The sequence below is a fragment of the Gopherus evgoodei genome, chromosome 3 (assembly GCF_007399415.2).
Source record: "Gopherus evgoodei ecotype Sinaloan lineage chromosome 3, rGopEvg1_v1.p, whole genome shotgun sequence".
Taxonomy (NCBI): domain Eukaryota; kingdom Metazoa; phylum Chordata; order Testudines; family Testudinidae; genus Gopherus; species Gopherus evgoodei.
The window spans coordinates 15,525,173-15,551,144 of record NC_044324.1 but is presented as its reverse complement, the minus strand read 5'-3'; the positions used below and the strand labels follow the sequence as shown (position 1 = coordinate 15,551,144).

General features: G+C 46.3%; 1 protein-coding gene across 6 annotated transcripts in view; it reads left to right on the top strand.

The window, feature by feature from the left end:
- The window catches only part of FBXO16 (F-box protein 16), a 59,180-nt gene that overhangs the window by 8,508 nt on the left and 24,700 nt on the right, over positions 1-25,972 (top strand). For 3 of the 6 annotated variants that reach the window (XM_030555162.1, XM_030555160.1, XM_030555163.1), the window contains exons 2-6: positions 11,942-12,085; positions 14,060-14,131; positions 14,973-15,008; positions 22,366-22,572; positions 25,702-25,866. In XM_030555162.1, coding sequence (XP_030411022.1) covers positions 11,990-12,085; positions 14,060-14,131; positions 14,973-15,008; positions 22,366-22,572; positions 25,702-25,866 — 576 coding nt within the window. In that variant the 5' untranslated portion in view covers positions 11,942-11,989. Of the gene's footprint in view, positions 1-10,436; positions 10,514-11,941; positions 12,086-14,059; positions 14,132-14,972; positions 15,009-22,365; positions 22,573-25,701; positions 25,867-25,972 lie in introns of those variants that run through there. The other 3 variants (XM_030555165.1, XM_030555164.1, XM_030555161.1) reach the window with 2 other exon arrangements.

The window sequence follows — 25,972 nt, the reverse complement described above, 5'->3', positions numbered from 1 at the left end:
GATGGTGGAATCTCCTTCCTTAGAGGTTTTTAAGGGTCAGCTTGATAGAGACCTGGCTGGGATGATTTAGTTGGTGTTGGTCCTGCTTTGAGCAGGGGATTCGACTAGATGGTCTCCAAAGGTCTCTTCCAACCCTAATATTCTATGATTCTATGAAAGAAGAGCCTGGAGGAAGAAGGCTGTCATCTGTGAAACCAGAGTTGGGATTATTTTTGTTTTTGTTTTGATGCTTTGATACTAACTTCTTTCTCAGAGCAGGAACATGACTGCCTGAACCTGGTTTGTTTTGTTTTGTACTGAACTGCTTCATCAGCCTGCAGTGTTATTGTAAGCACTGTCCTTCCTATGCACTGGATGAGGCCAGGTTGCTGTAGAAAAAATATTATGTTATCATGTAGGTTAAAACTATATCAGTGCAATGCACAAGGAAGCCAAATTAAGGTTACACAGACAACCTTAATTCTGGCATTTCCTAACGTTGGAGTGCTTGACTTTGTAACCTGTCATCTAGTTACATAACTGCTTTAAGAAACTCCACACTAAAAAGAAACCAGGAACTAGGAGTCCTATCAGAGAGTCTCCTGATCTAGCTATTAAACCATATTGCATCAAAAGATAGCGAGGACAGGAAGTGTGTATGTTTTACCGGTTCTCTTTACTCCTTTGCTTCCATCATATTTGTAAAGAAATAGAAAAATACAAGGAAAGAGTGATCTGCTGAGGCTGATCCTGCCACATTTTCAGAAGCAAAGAGGGGAATCTTGACTGGATAGACTGCAGGACTGCGTTTTTCATAAGGTTTTTCTTGTGAGCATCAGTGTGTGTTTGTACTGGCAAAGTGTTATACAAAGGTGTTTGCTGAAGGTTTTGTAGTACTTGGAGTTATGGCAGGATAGCAATATATACTGTATCAGAGTTAGCTTTGCTTTTGTTCCAGAAGTCCTAAATCATCCTGCCATCATGAAAGCTTTAAAATAAACATACTGAAGTATTTACAGAACAGGTACCCAATAACCATATTAAGGACTTCAGACATTTTTAATGTCACTTCATTTTAAAGAAATTATTCAATTTTCAGAATGTTAGACTCTAAGACTACAATCCTGCCACTGGCTCCATGGGGATGGGCTCTTATGCAGACCCATTAAAGCCTGTTACAGGATTTAGGATAAAGAGAAAGCTTTTCACGTATTTGGACAAATATTTGTATAAAGACACTACAGTTTAGACCAGTAGAGATGACATTTATTTGGTGCCACAAAAGAGAGAATTAATAAATGTAACCCTTCTGCCCCTCTAGTTGGCAGCAACAAGGGCCGGGTTCAGTATCCAGGGGTTCCGTTTCAGTAACACAATGCATAACCGGCTCGAGCCCCCACCCAGTGACCTGGGACACTCACATACCACACCCCCCTGGGCGCCTCTAGGAGGCAATACTTCCCCTCTCGCAAGCACGGAGTCTGAGTGTAGCAAAATCTTTTTTAATAAAGGAAGGAATCAATGTGGCATCCCATTGGAGAAACACCACAAACAGGGTTATAACACAAACCATAAACAAAAACCCACCTCCAAGTACGTTTGCCACTGTCCTTTTTCCGCTTAGGGTTTTAAGTCCAATCACCCCAAAGTCCAACAACCCAAAAGTCTCTGGTCAATGCCACCCCAGAGTTCGAGAGTCTATCTGTAGAGGTCCCTCCCCCCCAGCCTGGGTAGAAAGGGGCACCTTACGTGGTCCAGGGCCAACTGCCCTGCCTCTCCGTGGGTTCTGCTTCCGCCTTCTCCACGAACTGCTCCGCTTTACCAGCTGCTCCACTCTGCTCCTCCAGCCATCCTCAGGAACTGCTCCGCTCCACCAGCTGCTCTGCTCCATGAGCTGCTCTGCAAAACTGCTCGGCTCTGCTCACTCTGTGGGCCGCGCCACCCGTCCCACAGCTACTCCCTCTGCTGCCACCAGCTGTCCCGTGATCCGCTCCAGCCGTCCCCGCAACTGCTCCACTCCACCAGCTGCTCTGTCCACAGCATATCTTCAGGCTCCCCCACTAGTTAGCACAATGCTCAGTGCTCTCAGCTCAGTCATTTCAGCTTTTTTTTGTGATTTCAACTCTTAGTGATCTCAGCTCTTAGTGGGGGAGCCCCAGTGCTAGTGCACCATTAGCCCAAAGGGCGTTCAGCTCAGTAACCTGTATTTAGATTCTTGAGAGAATAAAAAAAACCAACTCTGACATTCCACAGTGGAGAGAGGAGGGGGTGCAACTGGTGCTTCTAGCTCCACAAGGAGACTGCACCACCAGGCACAGATACCTGTCCCCAGCCTCTCTCAATTCTCTGGGTTTTGGAACCCATGTCCCATGTCTAGCCAGTACTACTCAACTGAGGGTGAGCAATTTGTCACCAAGCAATCCCACAGCTTGGGAGTCTGGGATAGGGTGGGCGTACCTATGCAAATACACTCTCTGAACTTCTTTCCACCAGATGTCAGGGTAGAGCTTATCCTGACTCTGCTTACATCCTCCCCCCAGCCAAGAATTTGTCGTCCCGACAAATCACATTCCCTACTATACCAACTTATTGGTCCCCTCCAACAGGCATTAGATAGCCCACTTTAGCTTTCACAAACCTGTGTGCTAAATGTATAGGCTCCTCACTAATCACCCCAGGTGCATCGTAAGTTAACCGTTTCACTGGTCTTATTACCCTGTCTCGCCTATTGAGAATCTCTGTTGCTATGGTAGGGGGGACATCCTCTTGAGTGACGGATGGGGAAGTTTCCTGTGAGTTCCCCTCGGGTACTGGCATAGGCCCCTGCATTTCTAGTTCTAACAGTGGAGGGTCGCAGGTGCTCTGGACATCCTCCATCTGTATGTCACCACTGTCCAATAGTCTGTGTAAGTCATTACACGGGGGTCCCACCAGTGGCTCAGGGATGTCAGGAATGGGCCTAAATACTTCTGCCATAGGGTTTAGGGCGGAAGAGGATGTGCTCTCTTCTGATTCAGCGGATCGAGACTGAAATCTTGTCTTCATCCCAGGATACACCATGGTTGTGTCTTCCTCCTCAGACTCACTCTCAGATGTGCTGAGTAGGGGTAGGTTAGCTGCAGGGAGCCGGCTGTCCACGTTGGAAGGCGGCTTTGGCACAGCACCTTTGTTCTGCCCAGTTGCCCGGTTGTGGCCAATCTCATAAGGGCTGCCTACCAATTCCCCCACAGGGAGCAAAAGGTTTCTGTGCACGGTCTTGGTCTGCCCTGTACCCTCTTCAGGTTTGATCTTGTAGACCGGCAGGTCTCCTAGCTTTTCCATCACTAAGTAAGGTATTGCCTTCCATCTGTCAGCTATCTTGTGCTTGCCAGCAATACCCAAATTTCGCAGCAGGACTCTGTCCCCTGGCTGGAGTTCTTGCAGACGCACCCTAGCATCATATCGATGTTTGTTGCGGCCTGCATTCTTCTGAGCTGCAGATGTAGCTAAGTGATAAGCATCCCGCAGCTTTTCTCGTAGACGGGATAGATATTGCTGGTGAGTTTCATAGCTATCTCCATCCTCGGATACACCAAAGCACAGGTCTATGGGTAATCTTGGTTCTCGCCCAAACATTAAGAGATATGGGGTGACTCCCGTAGCGTCGTTCTTTGTGGCGTTGTAGGCGTGCACTAGAAATGCGACATGTTGGCTCCAGGTTGCCTTCTGCTCTGGCCGCAAAGTCCCTAACATATCTAAAAGGGTTCGGTTGAACCTCTCTGGCTGAGGGTCACCCTGTGGGTGATAAGGCGTTGTCCTTGACTTTTTAATTCCTGCTATCCTCAGCACCTCCTTCAGAAGGTGACTCTCAAAGTCTCGTCCCTGATCCGAGTGTATCCGGGCTGGGAATCCATAAACTGAGAAATATTTTTCCCATAGTACTCGAGCGACGGTAGTGGCCTTCTGATCACGTGTGGGATATGCCTGCGCATATCGCGTGTAATGGTCGGTCACTACTAGGATGTTCCCAATATTCCTCTTGTCCACTTCTAAAGACAAGAAATCAATGCAAACCAGCTCCAGAGGTTTGTTGCTGGTGATGTTCTTCAGATATGCAGCCCTCGTGGGCAGAGTTTTCCTTTGCACACATCGCGCGCAGGTCTCACATTTCCGGCGAACATCTTCAGCCATCCGTGGCCAATAGAATCTACTGCGGATAAGTTCCAGGGTCCTCTCCATCCCTAAATGTCCAAAGTCATCATGCAGGGCCCTCATGGCCAGGGCTCTGTAATCTTTTGGCAGCACTAGTTGATTCCGTTGCTTTTGTAGAGGGTCTGTGGTCGTGCGGTGTAGCACTCCCTGAATCAGTTTTAGTTTGGTCCATTCTCTCAATAGTAGTTTGCCCTCTGGGGTAGGTGGGACAACCTCAGCTGGGCCTCGCCCCTCTCTTTTGGCAAGTAGTGTATCACGAATGTCAGCATCTTGTAGTTGGGCCTCTTGCCAGTCAGCCGTATTGAGCATGGGCAAGGGAGATTGGTCCAAAGCAATATAGTTCACTGAAGCAGAAGGCACGCCTTCAGGGGGTAGGCCCAAAGCTTCAGCAACACATCCATGAATGCTCTCAGGGGACTCCGGCTCTCGGCGACTCACACTGCAAATAGCTCTCACGCCATCCGTGGGTATCACAGCGACATCAGGTGCCTGCGGACGTCTGGACAAGGCATCTGCATCTACATTGCTCCTCCCTGATCGGTATTGAATGCTGAACTCATAGCTAGCCAAGGCGGCCACCCATCTCTGGCCTGTAGCATCCAATTTAGCACTTGTTAACACATAGGTCAGTGGGTTGTTGTCTGTCCACACCTGGAACTGAGCACCGTACAAGTAGTCTCGGAATTTCTCAGTGATGGCCCATTTCAAGGCCAAGAACTCCAGCTTGTGGATGGGGTAGCGAGTTTCACTGTCAGACAGTCCTCGGCTGGCAAAGGCTACCGGTTTGCGTTTGCCTTCCACTTCCTGATACAGTACTGCTCCCAGACCCTCCAAACTGGCATCAGTATGCAGGATAAACGGTTTGCTCGGGTCAGCAAAGACTAGGACGGGAGCATGAGTTAAGCGAGTAATGATTTCCCGAAAAGCTCTCTCACATCTTTCATCCCACCGCGGCCCAAATGGTTCGAAGGGGCCATAGTGTCTCTGCAAAGGCGGCTTTGGAGGCCTCCACTTATTCTGGGTCTTAGATTTGTTCTTGTTGGACTGGTATCCCCTGGTAAGATCATTCAGAGGTTTTACAATCGTAGCATAGTTCTTCACAAATCTGCGGTAGTAACCACTAAATCCAAGAAACGTCTTGAGTTCTCTGTAGTTAATGGGACGTGGCCAGGTAGTGAGTGCTTCTATTTTATCGGGGTCAGTACTCACACCTTCTTGGGACACGATGTGACCTACATACTTCACTGAGGTTTGGCAGAACTGGCATTTATCAATTGAAAGCTTCAAACCGTATGCCTCCAACCTGTCGAGCACTTTAAGAAGTCTTTCTTCATGTTCCTCCAGGGTTCTTCCAAACACAATCAGGTCATCCAAGTAAACTAACACCTGCAGTAAATTCATGTCTCCCACGACTTTTTCCATAAGACGTTGAAATGTGGCAGGTGCTCCAGAAATCCCTTGGGGCATGCGTTCGAACTGATAAAACCCTAATGGGCAGATGAAGGCTGTCTTCTCCTTATCTTCTTCACCTAGAGGGATCTGGTAGTATCCACTCCGAAGATCCAACACAGAGAACCACTGACTACCCAGCAAACAGTCCAAGGCATCTTGTACTCGAGGCATGGTGTACTGATCAACTGTAGTGCGCCTGTTTAGGGTGCGGTAGTCAATACACATCCGGATTTTTCCACTCTTCTTACGAACGACCACAATGGGTGAGGCATAGGGGCTTCGTGACTCTGTGATGATACCATTCGCGATCAGCTCTTGAAGATGATGGCGCACGTCTTCCATCTCAGAGAGGGCAATCCTTCTAGACCTCTCCCTGAAGGGTCGGGGATCTTGTAGCCTGATATGGTGTTCCACTCCCTTTGCACATCCCACGTCCCACTCATGTAGTGAGAACACTTTGGATCTCTCGCAAAGCTTCTTCCTCAGGCGATCCTTCCACTCCTCAGACAGCGGTGAGTCCCCGAAGTCAAACATCGCAGGATCTATCATTGGAACTTCATCTTCACACTGGGGTCTCACAACGCTTTCAGGCTCAAAAATGTCTGCAATCTTCTGCCCTGGTTTTACAAACACATCACGGCGTGTTTCATTAGCAACCAGTATCGTCACCTCCTCCTGGGCTTCAGCAGGTAGGGTTATGACTCCGCTGAGAACCAGCACTCCTTCTGGGAGCCCTCCCTTGGTTGGCTGCTCTACCACAGCTAATGTTCCCTTACTGCCTTTTAGGCAGGTACTCCTGACAATCACCTCCTTTTCTGACATGGCAGGCACCACTAAAGGGACCGGGCCCTCATACCTCAGTGCTCCGACTGGCAAATCAGGCATCACTTTTCTCGTGTCCTCAATTTTTCTGTAAGCCTCGGCACAGTGTGTGTGTATCACCAAGGTATTCAGATATTGGTCTCCTGCTCGCTGTCTGCAGTAATCGGCCAGTATCCTAAAGAGGCTGGAGTTGGTCCCTATTAGCACAGACACATCAGAGGCTCCTTTGGGGTCAGGGCATATTAAAGCTGCAGTGTCCACCTCCTGTCTTACCCCAGCAATCTCTTCTGGGAATTCCAGGTGTACTATGACATAGCCCTGATAAGGGTATTCATCCATGCTGAGGCCACACAGACCAATGCCAGTCAGTGGCTGTATGGGCAGGTGCCTAAGCATCTGTTGGTAGAATGACTGAAATATAATAGTCACTTGAGATCCAGTGTCAAGCACGGCTTTACACTCCGCCCCTTCAATCCTCACCATGACCTCTGCTCGAGGCCCTATCAGTCCTGCAGGGATCCCAGCTGGTTGGTCTCTTCTGGGGGAATCTTCAAATCCTCTAGGCCTAGGTGGTCTCCGTCCCCGGACCTTCTGGCAGCTACTGGATCTCTCCCAACTGATCCTCAGCTTTTCATACACTAAGGAGGGGTTCTCTTCCTTATGGCAGTTAGCAGCACTGTGCCCATCCTGACCACACCGGTAGCAAAAGAAGTGTCCTTTCTCCATTCGGCGAGGTGGGACGGTGACTCTAGATACTGACTTCTCTATCATCACAGTCTGAGGCTCCTTATTCCTGGAAGTCTTAGCTTGGTCAATGATGCTTTGCAGCTCAGCTATCCGTTCTGTCAGGACCTGCATTTGTTGGGCAAGTTCCTCTGTGGTGCTCACCATCAGTACACTGGCCATTGGCGGTGGTGTCGTACTGGCTCGTTCCAATGTTTGGGCTTCCCAACACTCGCTGGCTGTCTGCCTTTCTTCTTCTTCCCTGACCTCTTTTATCAGCTGGGAGTAACTTGGGGGATGTTCCTGCCGTTCTCTTAGTCGGAGATGAAGTAGGATCGGGTTCCAATACTGAGTCCCTCTTACAACTTGAGCCAGTCTGGTCTGATCCATCTGCTCAGCAGTCACTGCTCCCCTCATAACAGCTCTCTGAAGTAGTCTCTCCAGCCTCTGTATATAGGCTGAAATTTTCTCACCCCTTTGCTGTCGGGAATTAATGAATTTACAGTAACTGTCCGCAGGGCCCTCTACGCTCCCAAAGGTATTATCAAGGGCCTCTAGGCAGTCCTTCACACTGACCTCAGGGTCAGTGAGCTTCAGGGTGCGAATTACATCTAATGCTGGGCCACTAAGGCTCTCTATTAGACATCGTCGCTTTTCTACATCGGGTACGGCCCACTCCCGCAGCATTTCAGTAGTATGCTCCGACCAGAGTTCAAACTCCTCTTCCCCATCAAATAACCTTAACTTACGACAAGAGTTCGACGTAGCATAGGCCAACACAATCTTTTCCAATATATGCCCCAGTGCTTTTGCCCAATCATAGGCTGAGTCTGCCGCCCCTGAGCTAGAGGCTGCAGGACTGGGGCCCACCAAACCCGACATATTAGCCATTATACAAACAGTAGTTTCCTCAAAATATAAACATAATTATTTCCCAATACAGTGGAACACTCAACAAGTGCTTGCGAGGGGTACTGACCCAGGGATCCCGGACGAGCCCCCAAAAATGTAACCCTTCTGCCCCTCTAGTTGGCAGCAACAAGGGCCGGGTTCAGTATCCAGGGGTTCCGTTTCAGTAACACAATGCATAACCGGCTCGAGCCCCCACCCAGTGACCTGGGACACTCACATACCACACCCCCCTGGGCGCCTCTAGGAGGCAATACTTCCCCTCTCGCAAGCACGGAGTCTGAGTGTAGCAAAATCTTTTTTAATAAAGGAAGGAATCAATGTGGCATCCCATTGGAGAAACACCACAAACAGGGTTATAACACAAACCATAAACAAAAACCCACCTCCAAGTACGTTTGCCACTGTCCTTTTTCCGCTTAGGGTTTTAAGTCCAATCACCCCAAAGTCCAACAACCCAAAAGTCTCTGGTCAATGCCACCCCAGAGTTCGAGAGTCTATCTGTAGAGGTCCCTCCCCCCCAGCCTGGGTAGAAAGGGGCACCTTACGTGGTCCAGGGCCAACTGCCCTGCCTCTCCGTGGGTTCTGCTTCCGCCTTCTCCACGAACTGCTCCGCTTTACCAGCTGCTCCACTCTGCTCCTCCAGCCATCCTCAGGAACTGCTCCGCTCCACCAGCTGCTCTGCTCCATGAGCTGCTCTGCAAAACTGCTCGGCTCTGCTCACTCTGTGGGCCGCGCCACCCGTCCCACAGCTACTCCCTCTGCTGCCACCAGCTGTCCCGTGATCCGCTCCAGCCGTCCCCGCAACTGCTCCACTCCACCAGCTGCTCTGTCCACAGCATATCTTCAGGCTCCCCCACTAGTTAGCACAATGCTCAGTGCTCTCAGCTCAGTCATTTCAGCTTTTTTTTGTGATTTCAACTCTTAGTGATCTCAGCTCTTAGTGGGGGAGCCCCAGTGCTAGTGCACCATTAGCCCAAAGGGCGTTCAGCTCAGTAACCTGTATTTAGATTCTTGAGAGAATAAAAAAAACCAACTCTGACATTCCACAGTGGAGAGAGGAGGGGGTGCAACTGGTGCTTCTAGCTCCACAAGGAGACTGCACCACCAGGCACAGATACCTGTCCCCAGCCTCTCTCAATTCTCTGGGTTTTGGAACCCATGTCCCATGTCTAGCCAGTACTACTCAACTGAGGGTGAGCAATTTGTCACCAAGCAATCCCACAGCTTGGGAGTCTGGGATAGGGTGGGCGTACCTATGCAAATACACTCTCTGAACTTCTTTCCACCAGATGTCAGGGTAGAGCTTATCCTGACTCTGCTTACATAAAAAAAAACATAGTGCAGTGACACATTTAACCTCAGGTCTCCAATTGTTGTAAAAAAAACCCCAGTGCAATAAGCCACAGAATCAATACAAACATCCAAAAACAAATCTACTAAAATGCAGGCAGATAGGAGCTTTCATTCAATTCGTAACCATTTTGAATCTCATTCTGCTAGTTTAAATGTAAAGGAAGCAAATGGCCCCTTGGAGGACTGGGTATTGTATGCTCATCAAAATCAGGAAAGAGCCATTTTATGTTTCTTAAAATGAGGTATAACCTAGTAGGGAAAATAGTGCAAAAGTATCTCCAATGTTGTTACATTCTTTGCAGCTTGTTTTCTCTGCAGCGTCAGGAGCTTGGGGAAAAAAACTTACTTGCTTCCTGATTTGTTGCAAAACCTCTTTTGGTCATTCACTGATCAAAAAACAAGGGAAATCATTCAAATGATTCCTGACTGGAAAGACCTGCTTGATTTATTTGTTAGTAGTAGCGGTATAACAGTATCATACAGAGACAACGAGACCATTCACATGCTTAAAATTAGCTATGTGCTTTAAGAATCTTGCTGGGTTGGGTGGGACCTAATAGGCTTACTATAGTTGCAGCTGAAGGACTAGCCCTGTCTGTTGTCAGCAAAGGATCACATTTACGTGTGTAAGGTTTCCTCCAAAAAAGCAGGTAAAGATGCAGAGGGATTTTCTCCTTCTGAGCCCTCTTTTAAACACAGTATTTAGAGACTGGAGGCCCTTGATTTCTTTATCCTTTCCCACGGGTTGAAGGTGCTGGAAATATCCTCCTGCACAATTGTTTTGAACAACAGTTTTAACTACGTACCACCATCTGTCTTAAATTGATCTTTTTCTTTTAGTAGATTGAAATGATTTTTTTCTCGTAAGCTCCATGGAATCTTCCTTAAAGATTAGATTCTCATAGTCTTCACTCAGACGTTCAAGGAAATAAAAGGGGATTAAGGCCATCCTGACTCCATCATTTGCCCCTGCTCAGATTGTGACTCTATGAGATACGGTTCTTCCTCTCGTCTTCCACAGGAGCAGAATCCTAGTTTATAATCTAGCCCTAACTGAATTAAGGCCAGATCCAGAACCCAGGTAAGTTAATGGAAAGACTCCCATTGACTTTAGTGACTTTGGATCAGGCCATTAGTGCATATAGATATTAACGTAATGAGCACAATATAAAAACCTAGGCAGATCTCTGGGTTTGTAGTGTTATATTTGCATATACCTGTGGGCCTGAAACAAGCAAATAAACCAAAAAACCTTCAACCAATAACCCAGCAGAAAACCCAGAGATTCCATAAAATCCACTAGGGACTTTGCTGTTGCTTTTGATTTTTACGTGGCTTGTTTACACAAAAACATTAGGTTGACATAAGGCAGCTTATGTCGACCTAATTATGTCAGTGTACACACTACAGCCTTGCTCAAACCAATGTAAGTGCCATACTACACTGACATAATAACTCCACCTCCACGAGAGGCATAGGGCTTATGTCAGTGTAGTTACAGCGACACAGTGTCATTGTGAGTTACTTACATTGGCTGTTGGCTGCCTTGTCAATTTCACAGCTCCATGCTAGAACCTGAAATTGACAGGAAAGTTGAGTGGGTGGGGGGCTTCAGCTAGAGCCAGGCTGGGCCCACGGGGCTCTGCGCCAGGCTGGGCTGCCCCCTGGGGTCCTGGCTTCCTTTCTCCCAGCAGGTCTTCTTCCCTGGGGCTCCCTGCTCCCCATTGGGAGCCCGGCAGCTGCCAGGGCTCCCGGCTCCCTGCCAGGAGCACAGCACCCACCTGGCAGGGAGTGGGTAGCTGAGAGCTGGAGAGGATGCTCCCAAGCTACCAGTGGGTACCTGAGAGCCTGTCTGGGAGCAGGGAGCCTCAGGGAAGCTCCTGGGCAGGGAGCAGGGAGCCCCAGGGGAGTCTGGCTCCAGGGGGGAGCTATGCACAGAGCTGAGAGTTCAGGCTCTAAGCCCACCCTCCACAGCCCCTCTTAATTTGGTGGAGTGGCTCCTGGTGAGGACACGCACCACCGATGGAAGGGGGGCAGAGTGGACATGAACCACCGCAGTAATTACTGTGGTGGCTGTAAGTTGACTTAACATAGGTTGACTTAAGTTTTTAATGTAGACATGCCCTAAGATAGATAAGCTTGATGCTGTGCATATTGATGGATTCTGAATGGCCTGTAGGATTTCCACAGGGAAAATTTGAGCATCCAAGTGTTGTGACTCTTCTTCATTCAACTTTGCCAACAGGATTTTATTGAAAAAGGTCTTGATATTCTTTTGTGTGTCTGTAAATCTTATCATAAAAACTTCTAAAACCATAGAATTGTCCTTTTCTATAAGAAATGTTAACTTTACTTTGCAAGTTCAAGTTTATGAGGAAGAGTTTTACTTGACTCATGGTGCTTCTACATTCCTTCTTGATTAAATACATGGTTTTCACTGACATGTGCTTTAGCATCTGTAATGGGGCATCACAGAAATAATGCTGGTCTTTTATTCTGATTGTTGTAGCCTTGTCTGCAGAAGGATATCAGGGTGGCCTGCAATCTTGCATTCCTGATGGCATTTGCACCTCCCAAAACCATGGATGGCCCCAAACTACAAACCAAGATGAGCACGTGGACACCTCTGAACCATCAGCTTATGAATGACAAGGTAAGTCCCAAACAGCTGAGTCAGATATAAGCCAAATCCTGCTTCCCTTACTCATGTGAGGAGGCTTTAATGCAAGTCAATCAAGAATGATATAGTCCATAGTTAGAATCCTTCCTATTATTTAAAGGCAGATTTTTCTACTGCAGATCAGCCAAATCTTCAAGTCCTTTATCTCATGGAAGTCACTGGGAATTTTGCCTGAGTAAGGAATCAGTAATAATTGTTTAAAGACTTGAGGATTTAGCCAAATAATATTAATTTATGCTGTATTGTGCATAAACTTTCAAAATAGAATTCCCTGTGTCTTTTCTTCTATTTTCTTGCCACTTGGGTTACTTTAAAACTATATATGTCTTTGAATTGTTTAAGGCAGGGCCGGCGCTTCCATTAGGCAACCCTAGGTGGTCGCCTAGGGTGCTAGGATTCGGGGGGTGGCATTTTGTGCGCTCCCCACGGGGCGCACGGGAGCTTCCCGTTCTGCTCCCGTCGCGCCGCCAAAGAGAACCTTCTGCTGACTTGCCGCGAAAAACAGTGGCAGGCAATTGAGCAGCTCAATGACTGCCACTGTCGCCTGCGGCATTTCGGCAGAGGGTCCTTTTTCGGCGGCACAATGGAAATGGAACTGGAAGCTCCCATGCGCCCCGTAGAGAGCGCACAAAATGCTACCCCCTGAATTCTGCCTAGGGTGCCAGAAACCCTGGCACCGCTCCTGGTTTAAGGTGCTGGACTGATATCCTTAGGGACTGAAGTCTTCAGATGAGCCACAGAATGAGTACAGCACAGACAGGGGCAGTGCAGGCTTCACCTAATGGTCAATGTGCTTCATCTTGGACCAGAGAGGTTCATGGTGTGTGGCCACTCTGCTGAGATTGCCGCCAAGGGTGCCAGATATGATAGAAGTCTTAAAGAGGTGCCCAGTTTATGAGTAAAAATAATTTTGTCCCTAATTTCAAACTCTACCAGCTATATCTGGGGCAAGTGCAGCTGGGCTCTCACACAGATCATCACCAGTAATATTCTTTCATCAGAATTTAGTTAAAAATTCCTTTGATAACGTTCCAGAATATAATCTGCTTTCCCATACTTGTGCTGGTTCTGCAGGGCTGACAGCAGGAAAAATAGAAAAAATATATTTATGACCACGAAAACCAACAGATACTACTCTCAGTACACACAGGGAGCAGATCTGTCAAAAGAGAAAGTGCCATTTTTATGTAGTCATTTTTCTGATCATGTCTGCACTTTTAAAAGGGATCAGAGTGAGAAGAGAAAGGGACTTCGAGCCCTGAGGGGCAGAGTAGAAGAAGTCCTGATGATAGAATCGTAGAAATGTGGGGCTGGAAGGAACCTCAAAAGGTAAAGTAGAAAGAGACTGGAGAAGAGAAAAGAGATGCTTAGGATGGTGACTTGTGGTAAAGAAGGCAGTGAGGGAGAGGAATGGGAGGAGATCAGAGTTAAGATAAAGCAGAGTCATGCAAAGCCTTGAAAGAGAGGACAAGAAGCTCAAACCTGATGTGGAAGAGGAGGAGAAGCCAGGAGACAATTATACTGATTTCTGGTAATTTGTTTCCAAACGTCTGGAGTAAGCAGAGCTTCTTGGCAGGGTTGGCTCAGCTGTATTCCTAAGAGTACTGAAAGCAAACAGGGTATCTGTCTTTGATCAGAGGCCATTAACATTGCTTTCAGCTATGAAATAACTCCCTTGTTTTGCTTAAATTTTCCAAACCAAAACTTAGATCTTTGACTGTATATCATTTTCTTGTAGCAAATGTTTTCAAAGTTGAGCTAATAAAAGGCTTACTGGAGGGCCTATTATTTTGCCAAGTGCCCCCTGCAAATAAAACAAAACAAATAATAACTGGAAACATGCAAAGAAAAGAAATGCCATTTTTCCACCCCTGCTGAGAGAAACAGAGTTAGGGTTGACAGTTGGACTGTACCAAATGTCGGCACTGATATTGTCTTTCTCTGCAGGAGCCTTTCTTGCTGGCTGCCAAAACAGCATGTTTGGAGTTTGCAATGATGAATAATATTTTCCTAGTTATGGTTAGTAACTGTTTCAATGTGCATTGTGAGTTGAGTGAATGAGCATCTCCTCTTTGATCTTTACGACAGAATAGCTACTGTATTCTATACTTCCCAGTGCACTCTCCTGAGTGATGGAGGCAAGAGTCTGATGCTTTCAGTCTGTGTCCTAGTGGGTAAATGCCCATATCAGAAAACCACCACTACACTTGGCACTAATTGTGCCTCTGAGCGGTAGTCTCTTCAGAGGCTGTGGATGGCATGGGCCATGAAGACTGATCTCCTTTCTTACCCCTAAAGGTGGGCCCTCCAATGTAAGGTTGGAGGACATTAGTAATGCCATATGGGGAAATATGAACTGCTGCTGGCTTGGCTGTAGCTATTGAGGCGACAAAAAGAGGTCTTGAGGTCTGTCTCCCAGGAGCTTCTCGGGAGCACTGTATTCACTAAAAAAAAACAAGCCCTAAAATGAACAAAAGGTGTAACAGTCAAATGAACCCTTTAAGGCCCTGATTAATGTGAATGAAATAGATGTACCTATGTGGATCCTATTGACTTCTGTGGACTCCATATCATAGGATATTATTAGGGTTGGAAGGGACCTCAGGAGATCATCTAGTCCAACCTCCTGCAGGACCAATCCCCAAATGGCCCCCTCAGGGACTGAACTCACAGCCCTAGATTTAGCAGGCCAATCCTCAAACCACTGAGCTATCCCTACCCCCAATATAGCAGTATTGAGGACTCATGTTTTACAGGCTATGTAGATCCTTTTTCAAGCTGGAGTTTTTCCCCTGAGACATACCGAATCACCTCTATGTGTTCTATTTTATGTGTTTCTGTGATTTTTTTTTTTAAACAGGTATTTGAAGAAAGAAGAGCTTTGCTTGGAAAATGGGTAAGGTTTTCTCTTTAAATGTACATGTTGGTTTCAGAACTAATGAAGAGATGACCGGGATGTGAATTTTAAACACATTTCACATTTCAAACAATGAGACTAATTTTCAGGGTATAAGTGTCAGAAACGGACAGAGTGTACTGTTGAACCTCTGGTGAAACATAAAGCGGGAAATTCATTCCTAGCATAACTTCGGACGAGTCATGAACTTGAGAAATCTGGCCTGGTATTTAGAATGTTTTGTAACATGATGGGAAGCCCAAAGAAAAGTCTATGAAGAAGTCTTCAGCAAAGATGTCTTATGTTCAAGGCTGCGAGTTTGTCATGGAAGTCACGGATTCCATGACTTTCTGTGACCTCCATGACTTCTGCAGTGGCCAGTATGCCTGGCTCAGGGGCAGCTCAGGCAGCCCCTGTGCCAGTCGCACCAACTTCTGCTGGGGCAGTCTTGGGCCACCATGCCCTCATCCCCCACCAGCAGCAGAGTTTGGGTGTGGGAAGGGGCAGGGGGCTGGGGCACGGATGGGGTGAGGCAGGCTCTGGGTGGCGCTTACCTGGGGTGCTCCCTGGAAATGGCAACATCCCCCTTGCTCAGCTCGTAGGTGGAGATGTGGCCAGGTGGCTTTCCATGCTGCCTCCACCTGCAGGCACCGCCTCCACAGTTCCCATTGGCCACGGTTCCCGTGTTTACTTTTATTTTTGTTTACTGCCTATGAACTGTCCATGACTTTTACTGAAAGTACATGTGACTAAAACGTAGCCTTACTGATGTTTAGATAGTGCTACAAAAGGCCAGGAAGGCTTTTTAACACTGGAAATAGATAGATAATAAGTGTGATTTATCCATGATAGTTATATGGCCCTGTGACCTGAGTACTTCTCAGTCTTTTAGTGTTATCTTCACAAGATGCTGGTGAGACAGGGTAGTGCTATGATCTCCATTTTATAGATGTGGAACTGCGGCACAGAGAGACTAAATGGGTTGCCCAAGGTCACACAGAGTCTGTAGCAGAGAAGGTAACTGAACCCGATTCTCCCCAAGTCCCACGCTAGGACTCTAACTACTGGAGAACCCTTCTTGTACTGTAAGGGAAAATCAAATGAATGGAACAGTTCTGTGAGAGTACCTGTAATGTTCATCCTGTGCCAGATGAACAGAAATAAGCACACAAGAAAGGAGCATTCAGGGAGAATGAATTCAGCTATGTATATTTGTCATCCTCAGTGGTAACTGCATGGTTGAGCTGCATTCAACACTTTTTCAAAATGTAGCCAGAAGAATAGGTGTCGGGTATGTGGCCCCATAGATATACAAGTCAAATAGAAGTATAAAAATGATGATGCTTCTCTCCACTGTGTTGTGATCCCCAATTCTTGCATAATAGCACTGTTTGAATAATGTAGCTATATACATTTAAAAGGTCACAGGTGGTAAAAACTTTTGTGAATAAACTGGTCTGTTAAGGACAAATATTTTGTATTTAAGTTCATTGTGACTGTTCACAATTACAGGAAACGTGCCTTGTGTAGCTATTTGGCACATGTATGTTTAGTTAATAAAGAATGTACTCCAGTTTCAGGAAATAAAATAATTAAGTTCTGATTGTACATAAATACGTGTTTGCATCAGAGCACAACAATGGCCAAACACAAACATTGAATCTTGAAAATTGCAGTTTCTGTTTTAAAATGTTCCCAGAAAATCTGAAAGGAAAAGTACAAATGGTTTAGCACGTATATTACTAGCCACGGGCTGTAAAAGTTGAAAAACTAAAGCTCCCTTCTCCCAAAATGCACTGCAATCTTCTGAAAGGTTAAGGATCTGACACAGCAAATGATATGTTAGTAACTTTGCTTATGTGCTTAGTTCCTTTGGTCTTGATTCTGCACTGCCTTGCACCTTTCAACAATATTTACACCTGTGAAGAGTGAGTGTAAAACACAAAAACGTAGGCCACACCCTGTTCTGCTCATGGCATAGACATGTGGGAGGCATGGCTGGAGCACTTTGGGTTTGGGAGGAGACATGGCCAGAATGCACTGGGCTCTGATTATTCCATGCTGCTGGACAGCTCCATGGGAAGTATGGCTAGCATAATAGTGCCCAGCCACCTCCAGAATTCAAAAAGCCACTTTTGTACCCCTCTCAAGGTAGGCTTACATTGCAATTAAAAGCAAATATCCCCAATGGCCGGTGAGGGGAGAGTAGATAGGGTGGGTTCTGAATTACCAAAAAATAATTCTCTGTAGTGTCAGGCTGGTGGGTCTTGCCCACATGCTCAGGGTCTAACTGATCGCCATATTTGGGGTTGGGAAGGAATTTTCCCCCAGGTCAGATTGGCAGAGACCCCGAGTTTTATCTGCAGCATGAGGCACAGGGCACTTGCAGGTATAAACTAGCGTAAATGGTGTATTCTATGTAACTTGAAGTCTTCAAACCATGATTTGAGGACTTCAGTAACTCAGCCAGAGGTTGGGGGTCTATTACAGGAGTGGGCAGGTGAGGTTCTGTGGCCTGCAATATGCAGTTTAGACTAGATGATCATGATGGTCCCTTCTGGCCTTAAAGTCTATGAGTCTTTTATAGTGGAGGTGATTGCCACAGGAGATGAGAGAGTTGTCTCTGCTAGACTGTGACACAGTGGCCGGAGGATCCAGTCCTAGGTTTGAGTGCCTGGATGCATGTGATTCTAACTCAGTGATACTCAGACCTCAGTGGTTCAGGAACCAAATTAACGATCAGCATTACCCAAAAGAGCTGCAGTAGTGTGAATTCATTGTTTCATTTTTACACACACACACACACACACACACACACACACACACACACACACACACACACACACACACACACACACACACACACACACACACTTGCTCATAGATATATGATTATTCTCCCCATAGGCAATGACTCTGGAGCACTCGTGGGGAAAAATTAATGGGTGCTGTGCACTCACTGGCAGCCAAGCTCCCCGCACTCTCTGCCCCACCTCCTCCTCCCCCTCATATGAGCATGCTGCATCTGTGCGCCTCCGCCTATCTCCCAGCATTTCCCACCCAGCCGCCGCCAAACAGCTGTTTGGCAGCTTTAGAATGCTCTGGGAGGGAGGGGGAGGAGCGGGAACGTGCCACGCTCAGGGGAGGAGACGGGGAAGAGGTGGGGCTGGGGCGGGTATTTGGGGAAGGAGTTGGAATATTGGCAGGGAGGGGGCAGAGTTCAGGCGGGGACTTTGGGGGAGGGGTGGGAAGAGGCGAGGAAGGGGCAGGGCCAGGGGCAGATGGGGGGTTGAGCACCCACGGGAAAGAGGTGAAGTCAGCACCTATGATTCTCACAGCAAAATGACTGACTATGTATTCTACAACTGGTTAATAACATAGTAAAAGCATCCTGATTGGTTGGTGACTTTGATTAATAATTAAATCACACAGTGTTTTAATATCATGTGCTGCAAAAAGCCACAAGAGGTGCATTATAGAGCCACTTGTGGCTCCCAAGCCTCAGCCTGAGTATCACTGTTCTAACTCCTGTGAGCTGGTAGGTCATGTGCATGCGATCATGTCTGCCTCTAATGGTTAGCCTGAGGAACTGTAACAGCTTGCTACTTGAAGGGAGCTCTCCTTCAGCTCAAGTGAAGAGAGACCCTTCTGTTTCGGACCTGAGGGTCCTCCTCGGTGCTATCGCCATTGACATGCTGTGGTATTGTATATGTGCAGAATTACAGGCAGGCAGCCATATGTTCACTAGGGCAACATCCAAAATAATGTAGCACATAGTCCTTGTGGTGTCTTTGCTCTCAGGTGCTTGGAAGAAGGTACAAAAAAGGGAAAATATTTAGCAGTAGAGCAATAGAGAAGGTGCAGCACCTTGCAGAGATAAATCCAGTTAAACTGGTTGGATTAATGTAATCAAATGCAGGAGGAGGAGCTGTGGTGAAAGGTAAACAAGGGTAAGGGTTGTGTCATTCTTATACAGTTAATACTGAAATAAGAGACAATTATGCATGCTTAACTGCTTTGCTGCTGCTGAATATATCACCTTGGAAAAAAGGCTGTGTGCTTCCGGTGCTGCTGACCATATTGCATTAATGTCAGGAGAGTATCCCTTTAAAATGCAAGTACAGAAGTCTGCTGGCAAATCCAACAACAAAGCAGTTAGGACAACTGGGGATACTGAAGTTATACTTTATTCCAAAATTATGAGAAAATGTGAAGAGTGAATTAGGAGCAAATTTCCTGATCCATTAAAGAATGAGCTAAATTTTTTCCAATCACTTCAAACCAAGCTGTTGGTGTGGAAACAGTAAACTAGTTAGTTCTTTGTCTTCCTTAGTTAAATTGAATAGAAAATTGGGAATTGTCATTGACTGACAGTTTTAGCATCTCAGCGAACATGGTTTTATAGGAGCAAATTGTGAGGTGCCTCTTCGGTTTTTACTTAGTACTCTGGCAAAATCTCCCTAGAGTTAAAGGCAATACGCAAAAGGGAGGCGGGAAATGCTTTGCTGCCTTATGATGAATAAAAAAGCCTTCAAGTTTCGGAACTTTTTCTGCTTTTTCCTCGAGGAAATAAGGAAACAGATCAACAGAGCCAGACATGTACCCAGAAGCCTCCTACTGCAAGACAAACCCAAGAAAGAAACCAACAGGACTCCACTGGCCATCACATACAGCCCCCAGCTAAAACCCCTCCAACGCATCATCAAGGATCTACAACCCATCCTGGACAATGATCCCACACTTTCACGGGCCTTGGGTGGCAGGCCAGTCTTTGCTCACAGACAACCTGCCAACCTGAAACATATTCTCACCAGTAACTGCACACCGCACCGTAATAACTCTAGCTCAGGAACCAATCCATGCAACAAACCTCGATGCCAACTCTGCCCACATATCTACACCAGCGACACCATCACAGGACCTAACCAGATCAGCCACACCATCACTGGTTCATTCACCTGCACATCCACCAATGTAATATACGCCATCATATGCCAGCAATGCCCCTCTGCTATGTACATCGGCCAAACTGGACAGTCTCTATGGAAAAGGATAAATGGACACAAATCAGACATTAGGAATGGCAATATAAAAAAACCAGTAGGAGAGCACTTCAACCTCCCTGGCCACACTATAGCAGACCTTAAGGTGGCCATCCTGCAGCAAAAAAACTTCAGGACCAGACTTCAGAGAGAAACTGCTGAGCTTCAGTTCATCTGCAAATTTGACACCATCAGCTCAGGATTGAACAAAGACTGTGAATGGCTTGCCAACTACAGAACCAGTTTCTCCTCTCTTGGTTTTCACACCTTAACTGCTAGAACAGGGCCTCATCTTCCCTGATTGAACTGACCTCGTTATCTCTAGCTTGCTTGCTATCATATATATACCTGCCCCTGGATATTTCCACCACATGCATCTGAAGAAGTGGGTATTCACCCACGAAAGCTCATGCTCCAAAACGTCTGTTAGTCTATAAGGTGCCACATGATTCTTTGCTGCTTTGAAAATAAATTGTTTTCCTTCTAAATTAATCAGGTTTCATCTGCATGTGTCTCTATTATCATAATCCCACTAGTTCTCCAGGTATCCATAGAATCTTCCAAGAAAAACAGGGTAGAATTTCTAATATAAAAATCCAGCTGAAAAAAACAGCAAGTTAAGTCTTTCTTATCCATCACAAAGAAACAAAAAAAACAACAAACCTATTATTTGTTTCCTTGGAGATCACCTTTAAGTGAGAACTTCAAATTCCCATTGAAGTTAAGTAAAGCCAGTAAAGACCTCAGGATCTGGCCAATAGAGAATATGTCCTCAATGCTGGAAAGGTTTAAGAACATAACAGGGCAAACAGCACCCCAAAGACAACCCAGAAAGCTTCATTCTCAGTGAGCTGATTTGAATAACAGGTAGGAGTCCGGTGGCAGATTAACAGATTTATTTGGGCATACGCTTTCGTGCGTAAAAAACCCCCAGATGCATGGAGAACAGGTGTTATTTCTGCTGATAGGGAACAGGATTGAGTAGTAATCAGTTTAAAATCTGGTAAGGAGCATTTCAGGCCTGGAATACCATCGGTCTCAACTGTTTGTGGAATGGTCTTCTTACATGTTTTCTAACTTTTGGCACTTTTTGCTGTCCTTTTGTATGGGACAGGGCTGACCTTGAATTTTCTGACATGAAGTGCAAGGATTGCCTGTGACCGAGTCATTCCCAACAGGAAGTCAGGGGCGGCTACAGGCACCAGTGCACCAAGCGCGTGTCTGGGGCAGCAAGCTGTGGGGGGGCACCTGCCAGTCGCCGGGAAGGCAGCAGTCAGGCTGCCTTCGGCTGTGCACCTGTGGGAGGTCTGCTGGTCCTGTGGCTTTAGCAGCAATTTGGCGATGGGTATGCCGAAGGTGCAGGACCGGTGGACCTCCCGCAGAACCGCCTCCGAATCCGCGTTACCAGCGGACCTCCCGCAGGCATGCCACCGAAAGCTGTCTGACTGCCATGCTTGGGGCAGCAAAATACATAGAGCTGCCCCTGCAGGAAGTTCCTGCTGTGCTCTCCCTTTCCATCTTTTACTGCTTACAAAAAGAAAAACATATTTCGTTGCTGCCGCTCTACTAACTCTGTCTACACTTCCCTAGCCCAGCTCTGCTTATGGACCGTCTCACTTTATCCCCCTCTGTACCAATAAATTTGTGATAGATTGATTACCTAAATGTGCTTGTCTTCCCACAGGTAGGGCCAGAACTTTTTAACCCTCTCCATACACATCTGTCACAGGCATGTTGTCTTGGAGGTGCTAAGGAGAGGCAGGATGGAGGTTAGGGTCCTAGCTGGAGATGTGGGTTCAAGTCCCTGCTCCCTCACAGAATTTCTATGTGACCTTATTTAGGCCATTGATTTCAGTGGAAGTTAGGATCCTGAATACCTTTGAGGATCTGGGCCTTAGTTTCTCTATGCTTCAGTTTCTCTTAGGTAAAATGGGCATAATAATATTTCTCTACTGCACAGAGGTGTCCTGAGGCTTAAAAACTATATACATGAATGTTTTTACTTCTGTGAATAGTCCAACTGAAGTCAACACCCAGGACTGCTGATGGGAATAAAGTGCCTTACACACACAAGTATTTCCAGATTTGTGCCCTGGAAGATGGATCTTTAAAGATGTTAAGTCACATGTTGCATGCATTTGCAGTTTCTTTTAATTTAGCCTTTACATTTGTCTGTTATTTCCACAACCTTTGCCCTGGAATGATTCACCAGAAGCGATGGCATATGTACTTGCATTTACCTGGCTTTGAATATTAATTTTATTTTTTAAAAGCTGTATCTCTGTTGCCACAAAACCTGCATTTCCCTTTTTCAGTTTGACAAGTGGACAGATGGTCAGAGGCGAAGGATCCTAATAGATTTGTTGGAACGCTGCTCCCTGGCGCAGCAGAAATTCTGTTCTAAGCAGTTGCAGGACCGAGTTCCAGTTGTAGCCCTGGATTTCACCACAAAGCTTCCCAGAGTGTTGTCTTTATACATCTTTTCTTTCCTGGACCCCAGGAGTCTCTGTCGATGTGCACAGGTAAAAAACAGCATGTATCTAGAATGTGAAAGCTACTTTCAAGTTAGTTAGATATAGAATATCAGGGTTGGAAGGGACCTCAGGAGGTCATCTAGTCCAACCCCCTGCTCAGGGCAGGACCAATCCCCAGACAGATTTTTGCCCCAGATCCCTAAGTAAGTGGCCCCCTCAAGGATTGAGTTCATAATTCTGGGTTTAGCAGACCAATGCTCAAACCACTGAGCTATCCCTCCCTGCCAAGCTAGCCTTCCCTCTCAAGTCTCAACTTGAGAGGACCTGTAAGGAAGCACCTGATTTTTACAATATACTTGTGCCAGTGGCCTTCATAACAGTGCAGGAGACTCTTTATAAGTGCCAATGTAGAGGGAATTATTTGGCCATATAATCTAGTGCACAGAATTGTTGCAAGATCATGGAGGAATGGACTAGATGATCTCTATTTCAATGATTCTAGGATTTAAGACAGTGTAAACATTGTGGCCAAGATTTTCAAAAGTGACTAGTGGTTTTTGGGTGCCTCCATTTTCAGGAGCCCAACTTGTGCCACCTTAAAGTGCTGATTTTTCCAAAGGTGAGGGGCTGGCCCTCTCTGAAAATCAAGGCTTTTAAGGCACCTGAAGTTGGGCATCCAAAATAAATAGCTGCTTTTGAAAATCTTGCCCTCTTGTCTTGTCTTGCTTTAAAAATCTTCATTTAAAAATGAAATGCATGTATTGTGCTGTGTGCTGGCTTCAGGGGAGCAGAAATGCTCAAGGTGGAGCTTCTGAATAAGACGCTCAGTGCCAGGGTCTATGTTGTCCATGCACGGCCAGGAGGAAGCTAGTTTTGGAAATGACTTACCCAGAAAGAAGGGCCTCAGCAGTGTCAGTAGTCTCATAGACTGGAAGGGACCTCGAGAGATCATCGAGTCCAGTCCCCTGCCCTCATGGCAGGACCAAATAGTGTCTAGACCATCCCTAATAGACATTTATCTAACCTACTCTTAAATATCTCCAGAGATGGAGATTCCACAACTTCCCTAGGCAATCTATTCCAGTGTTGAACTACCCTGACAGTTAGGAACTTTTTCCTAATGTCCAACCTAAATCTCCCTTGCTACAGTTTAAGCCCATTGCTTCTTGTTCTATCATTGGAGGCTAAGGTGAACAAGTTTTCTCCCTCCTCCTAATGACACCCTTTTACATACCTGAAAACTGCTATCATGTCCCCTCTCAGTCTTCTCTTTTCCAAACTAAACAAACCCAATTCCTTCAGCCTTCCTTCATAGGTCATGTTCTCAAGACCTTTAATCGTTCTTGTTGCTTTTCTCTGGACCCTCTCCAATTTCTCCACATCTTTCTTCAAATGTGGTGCCCAGAACTGGACACAATACTCCAGTTGAGGCCTAACCAGCACAGAGTAAAGCGGAAGAATGACTTCTCGTGTCTTGTTTACAACACACCTGTTAATGCATCCCAGAATCACGTTTGCTTTTTTTGCAACAGTATCACACTGTTGACTCATACTAAGCTTGTGGTCCACTATGACCCCTAGATCTATTTCTGCCATACTCCTTCCTAGACAGTCGCTTCCCATTCTGTATGTGTGAAACTGATTGTTCCTTCCTAAGTGGAGCACTTTGCATTTATCTTTATTGAACTTCATCCTGTTTACCTCAGACTATTTCTCCAATTTGTTCAGATCATTTTGAATTGTGATCCTGTTCTCCAAAGCAGTTGCAATCCCTCCCAGTTTGGTATTGTCCGCAAACTTAATAAGCGTACTTTCTATGCCAACATCTAAATCGTTGATGAAGATATTGAACAGAGCCGGTCCCAAAACAGACTCCTGCGGAACCCCACTTGTTATACCTTTCCAGCAGGATTGGGAGCCATTAATAACTACTCTCTGAGTACGGTTATCCAGCCAGTTATGCACCCACCTTATAGTAGCCCCATCTAAATTGTACTTTCCTAGTTTATCTATAAGAATATCATGCGAGACCGTATCAAATGCCTTACTAAAGTCTAGGTATATCACATCCACCGCTTCTCCCTTATCCACAAGGCTCGTTATCCTATCAAAGAACGCTATCAGATTAGTTTGACACGATTTGTTCTTTACAAATCCATGCTGGCTGTTCCCTATCACCTTACCACCTTCCAAGTGTTTGCAGATGATTTCTTTAATTACTTGCTCCATTATCTTCCCTGGCACAGAAGTTAAACTAACTGGTCTGTAGTTTCCTGGGTTGTTTTTATTTCCCTTTTTATAGATGGGCACTATATTTGCCCTTTTCCAGTCCTCTGGAATCTCCCCCGTCTCCCATGATTTCCCAAAGATAATAGCTAGAGGCTCAGATACCTCCTCTATTAACTCCTTGAGTATTCTAGGATGCATTTCATCAGGCCCTGGTGACTTGCAGGCATCTAACTTTTCTAAGTGATTTTTTACTTGCTCTTTTTTTATTTTATCTTCTAAACCTACCCTCTTCCCGTGAGCATTCACTTTATTGGACATTCCTTCAGACTTCTCAGTGTAGTGTCACTAATGAGTAAGTTAGTTAATGGTGCATTTAGCCTTAGTCTTGAAGATATGCCATATGCAAAGTAAATGCCTGGGAAAGTGTATAGCGGCACACAGCCCTGGTGAGAAACCTTCAGAACTGGCCAGTCCAACTTGGGGGCCTTGTTTTTTTAAGATAGAAAATACTGAAGGATTTGTTCAGGCTGGTGTCTGTTCATGTGGTGGCAATGCAAGGATGTTTCCTTGGGCAAACTGGTTTCTTCCCTCCTGGCCTGTAACCTCTGAGGGTCACCCTGGTGCAGAGGGCCAGCTGGTGCAAGGCCTCTGCCCCACATAAATGCCACTTAGACCCCACTAACAGGGCCCATGTGTCTCATGGACGCCTCAGCATGCATCAGCATGGGCCAGACCAGTGGGGCTTAAGTGGGATTTAAGCGATGTCTGGGGCTGGCCTTCTGCATGGAGTGAATTACACAGCAGTCGTTGCCCATTTAAATTAAACGCATTGCTGGGTTCCAAGACCTGTGATGTACTCTTGCAAGTGGTTGACATGGTGGGGTTCGCAGTCTGCTTTATGTTACATGAGCGTGTAAGCTGAAATAGTTACACCTTTGACATTCACAGGTGAGCTGGCACTGGAAGTATTTGACAGAGCTGGATCAGCTCTGGATGCTTAAGTGCCTGCGTTTTGGCTGGTACATCAACTTCTCTCCGACCCCCTTTGAGCAGGGAATCTGGAAGAAACACTACATTGAGATGGTGAAGGAGCTTCATGTGACAAGGCCCAAGGTATCTCTGTCGCTCTGGGAGACATGGAGTGGTAGCAGAGAATATCTGAGCATCAGTGTTGCTTCTTTTGGTTTGCCTCTCACTGCATAGTATCACACCTGTCAAA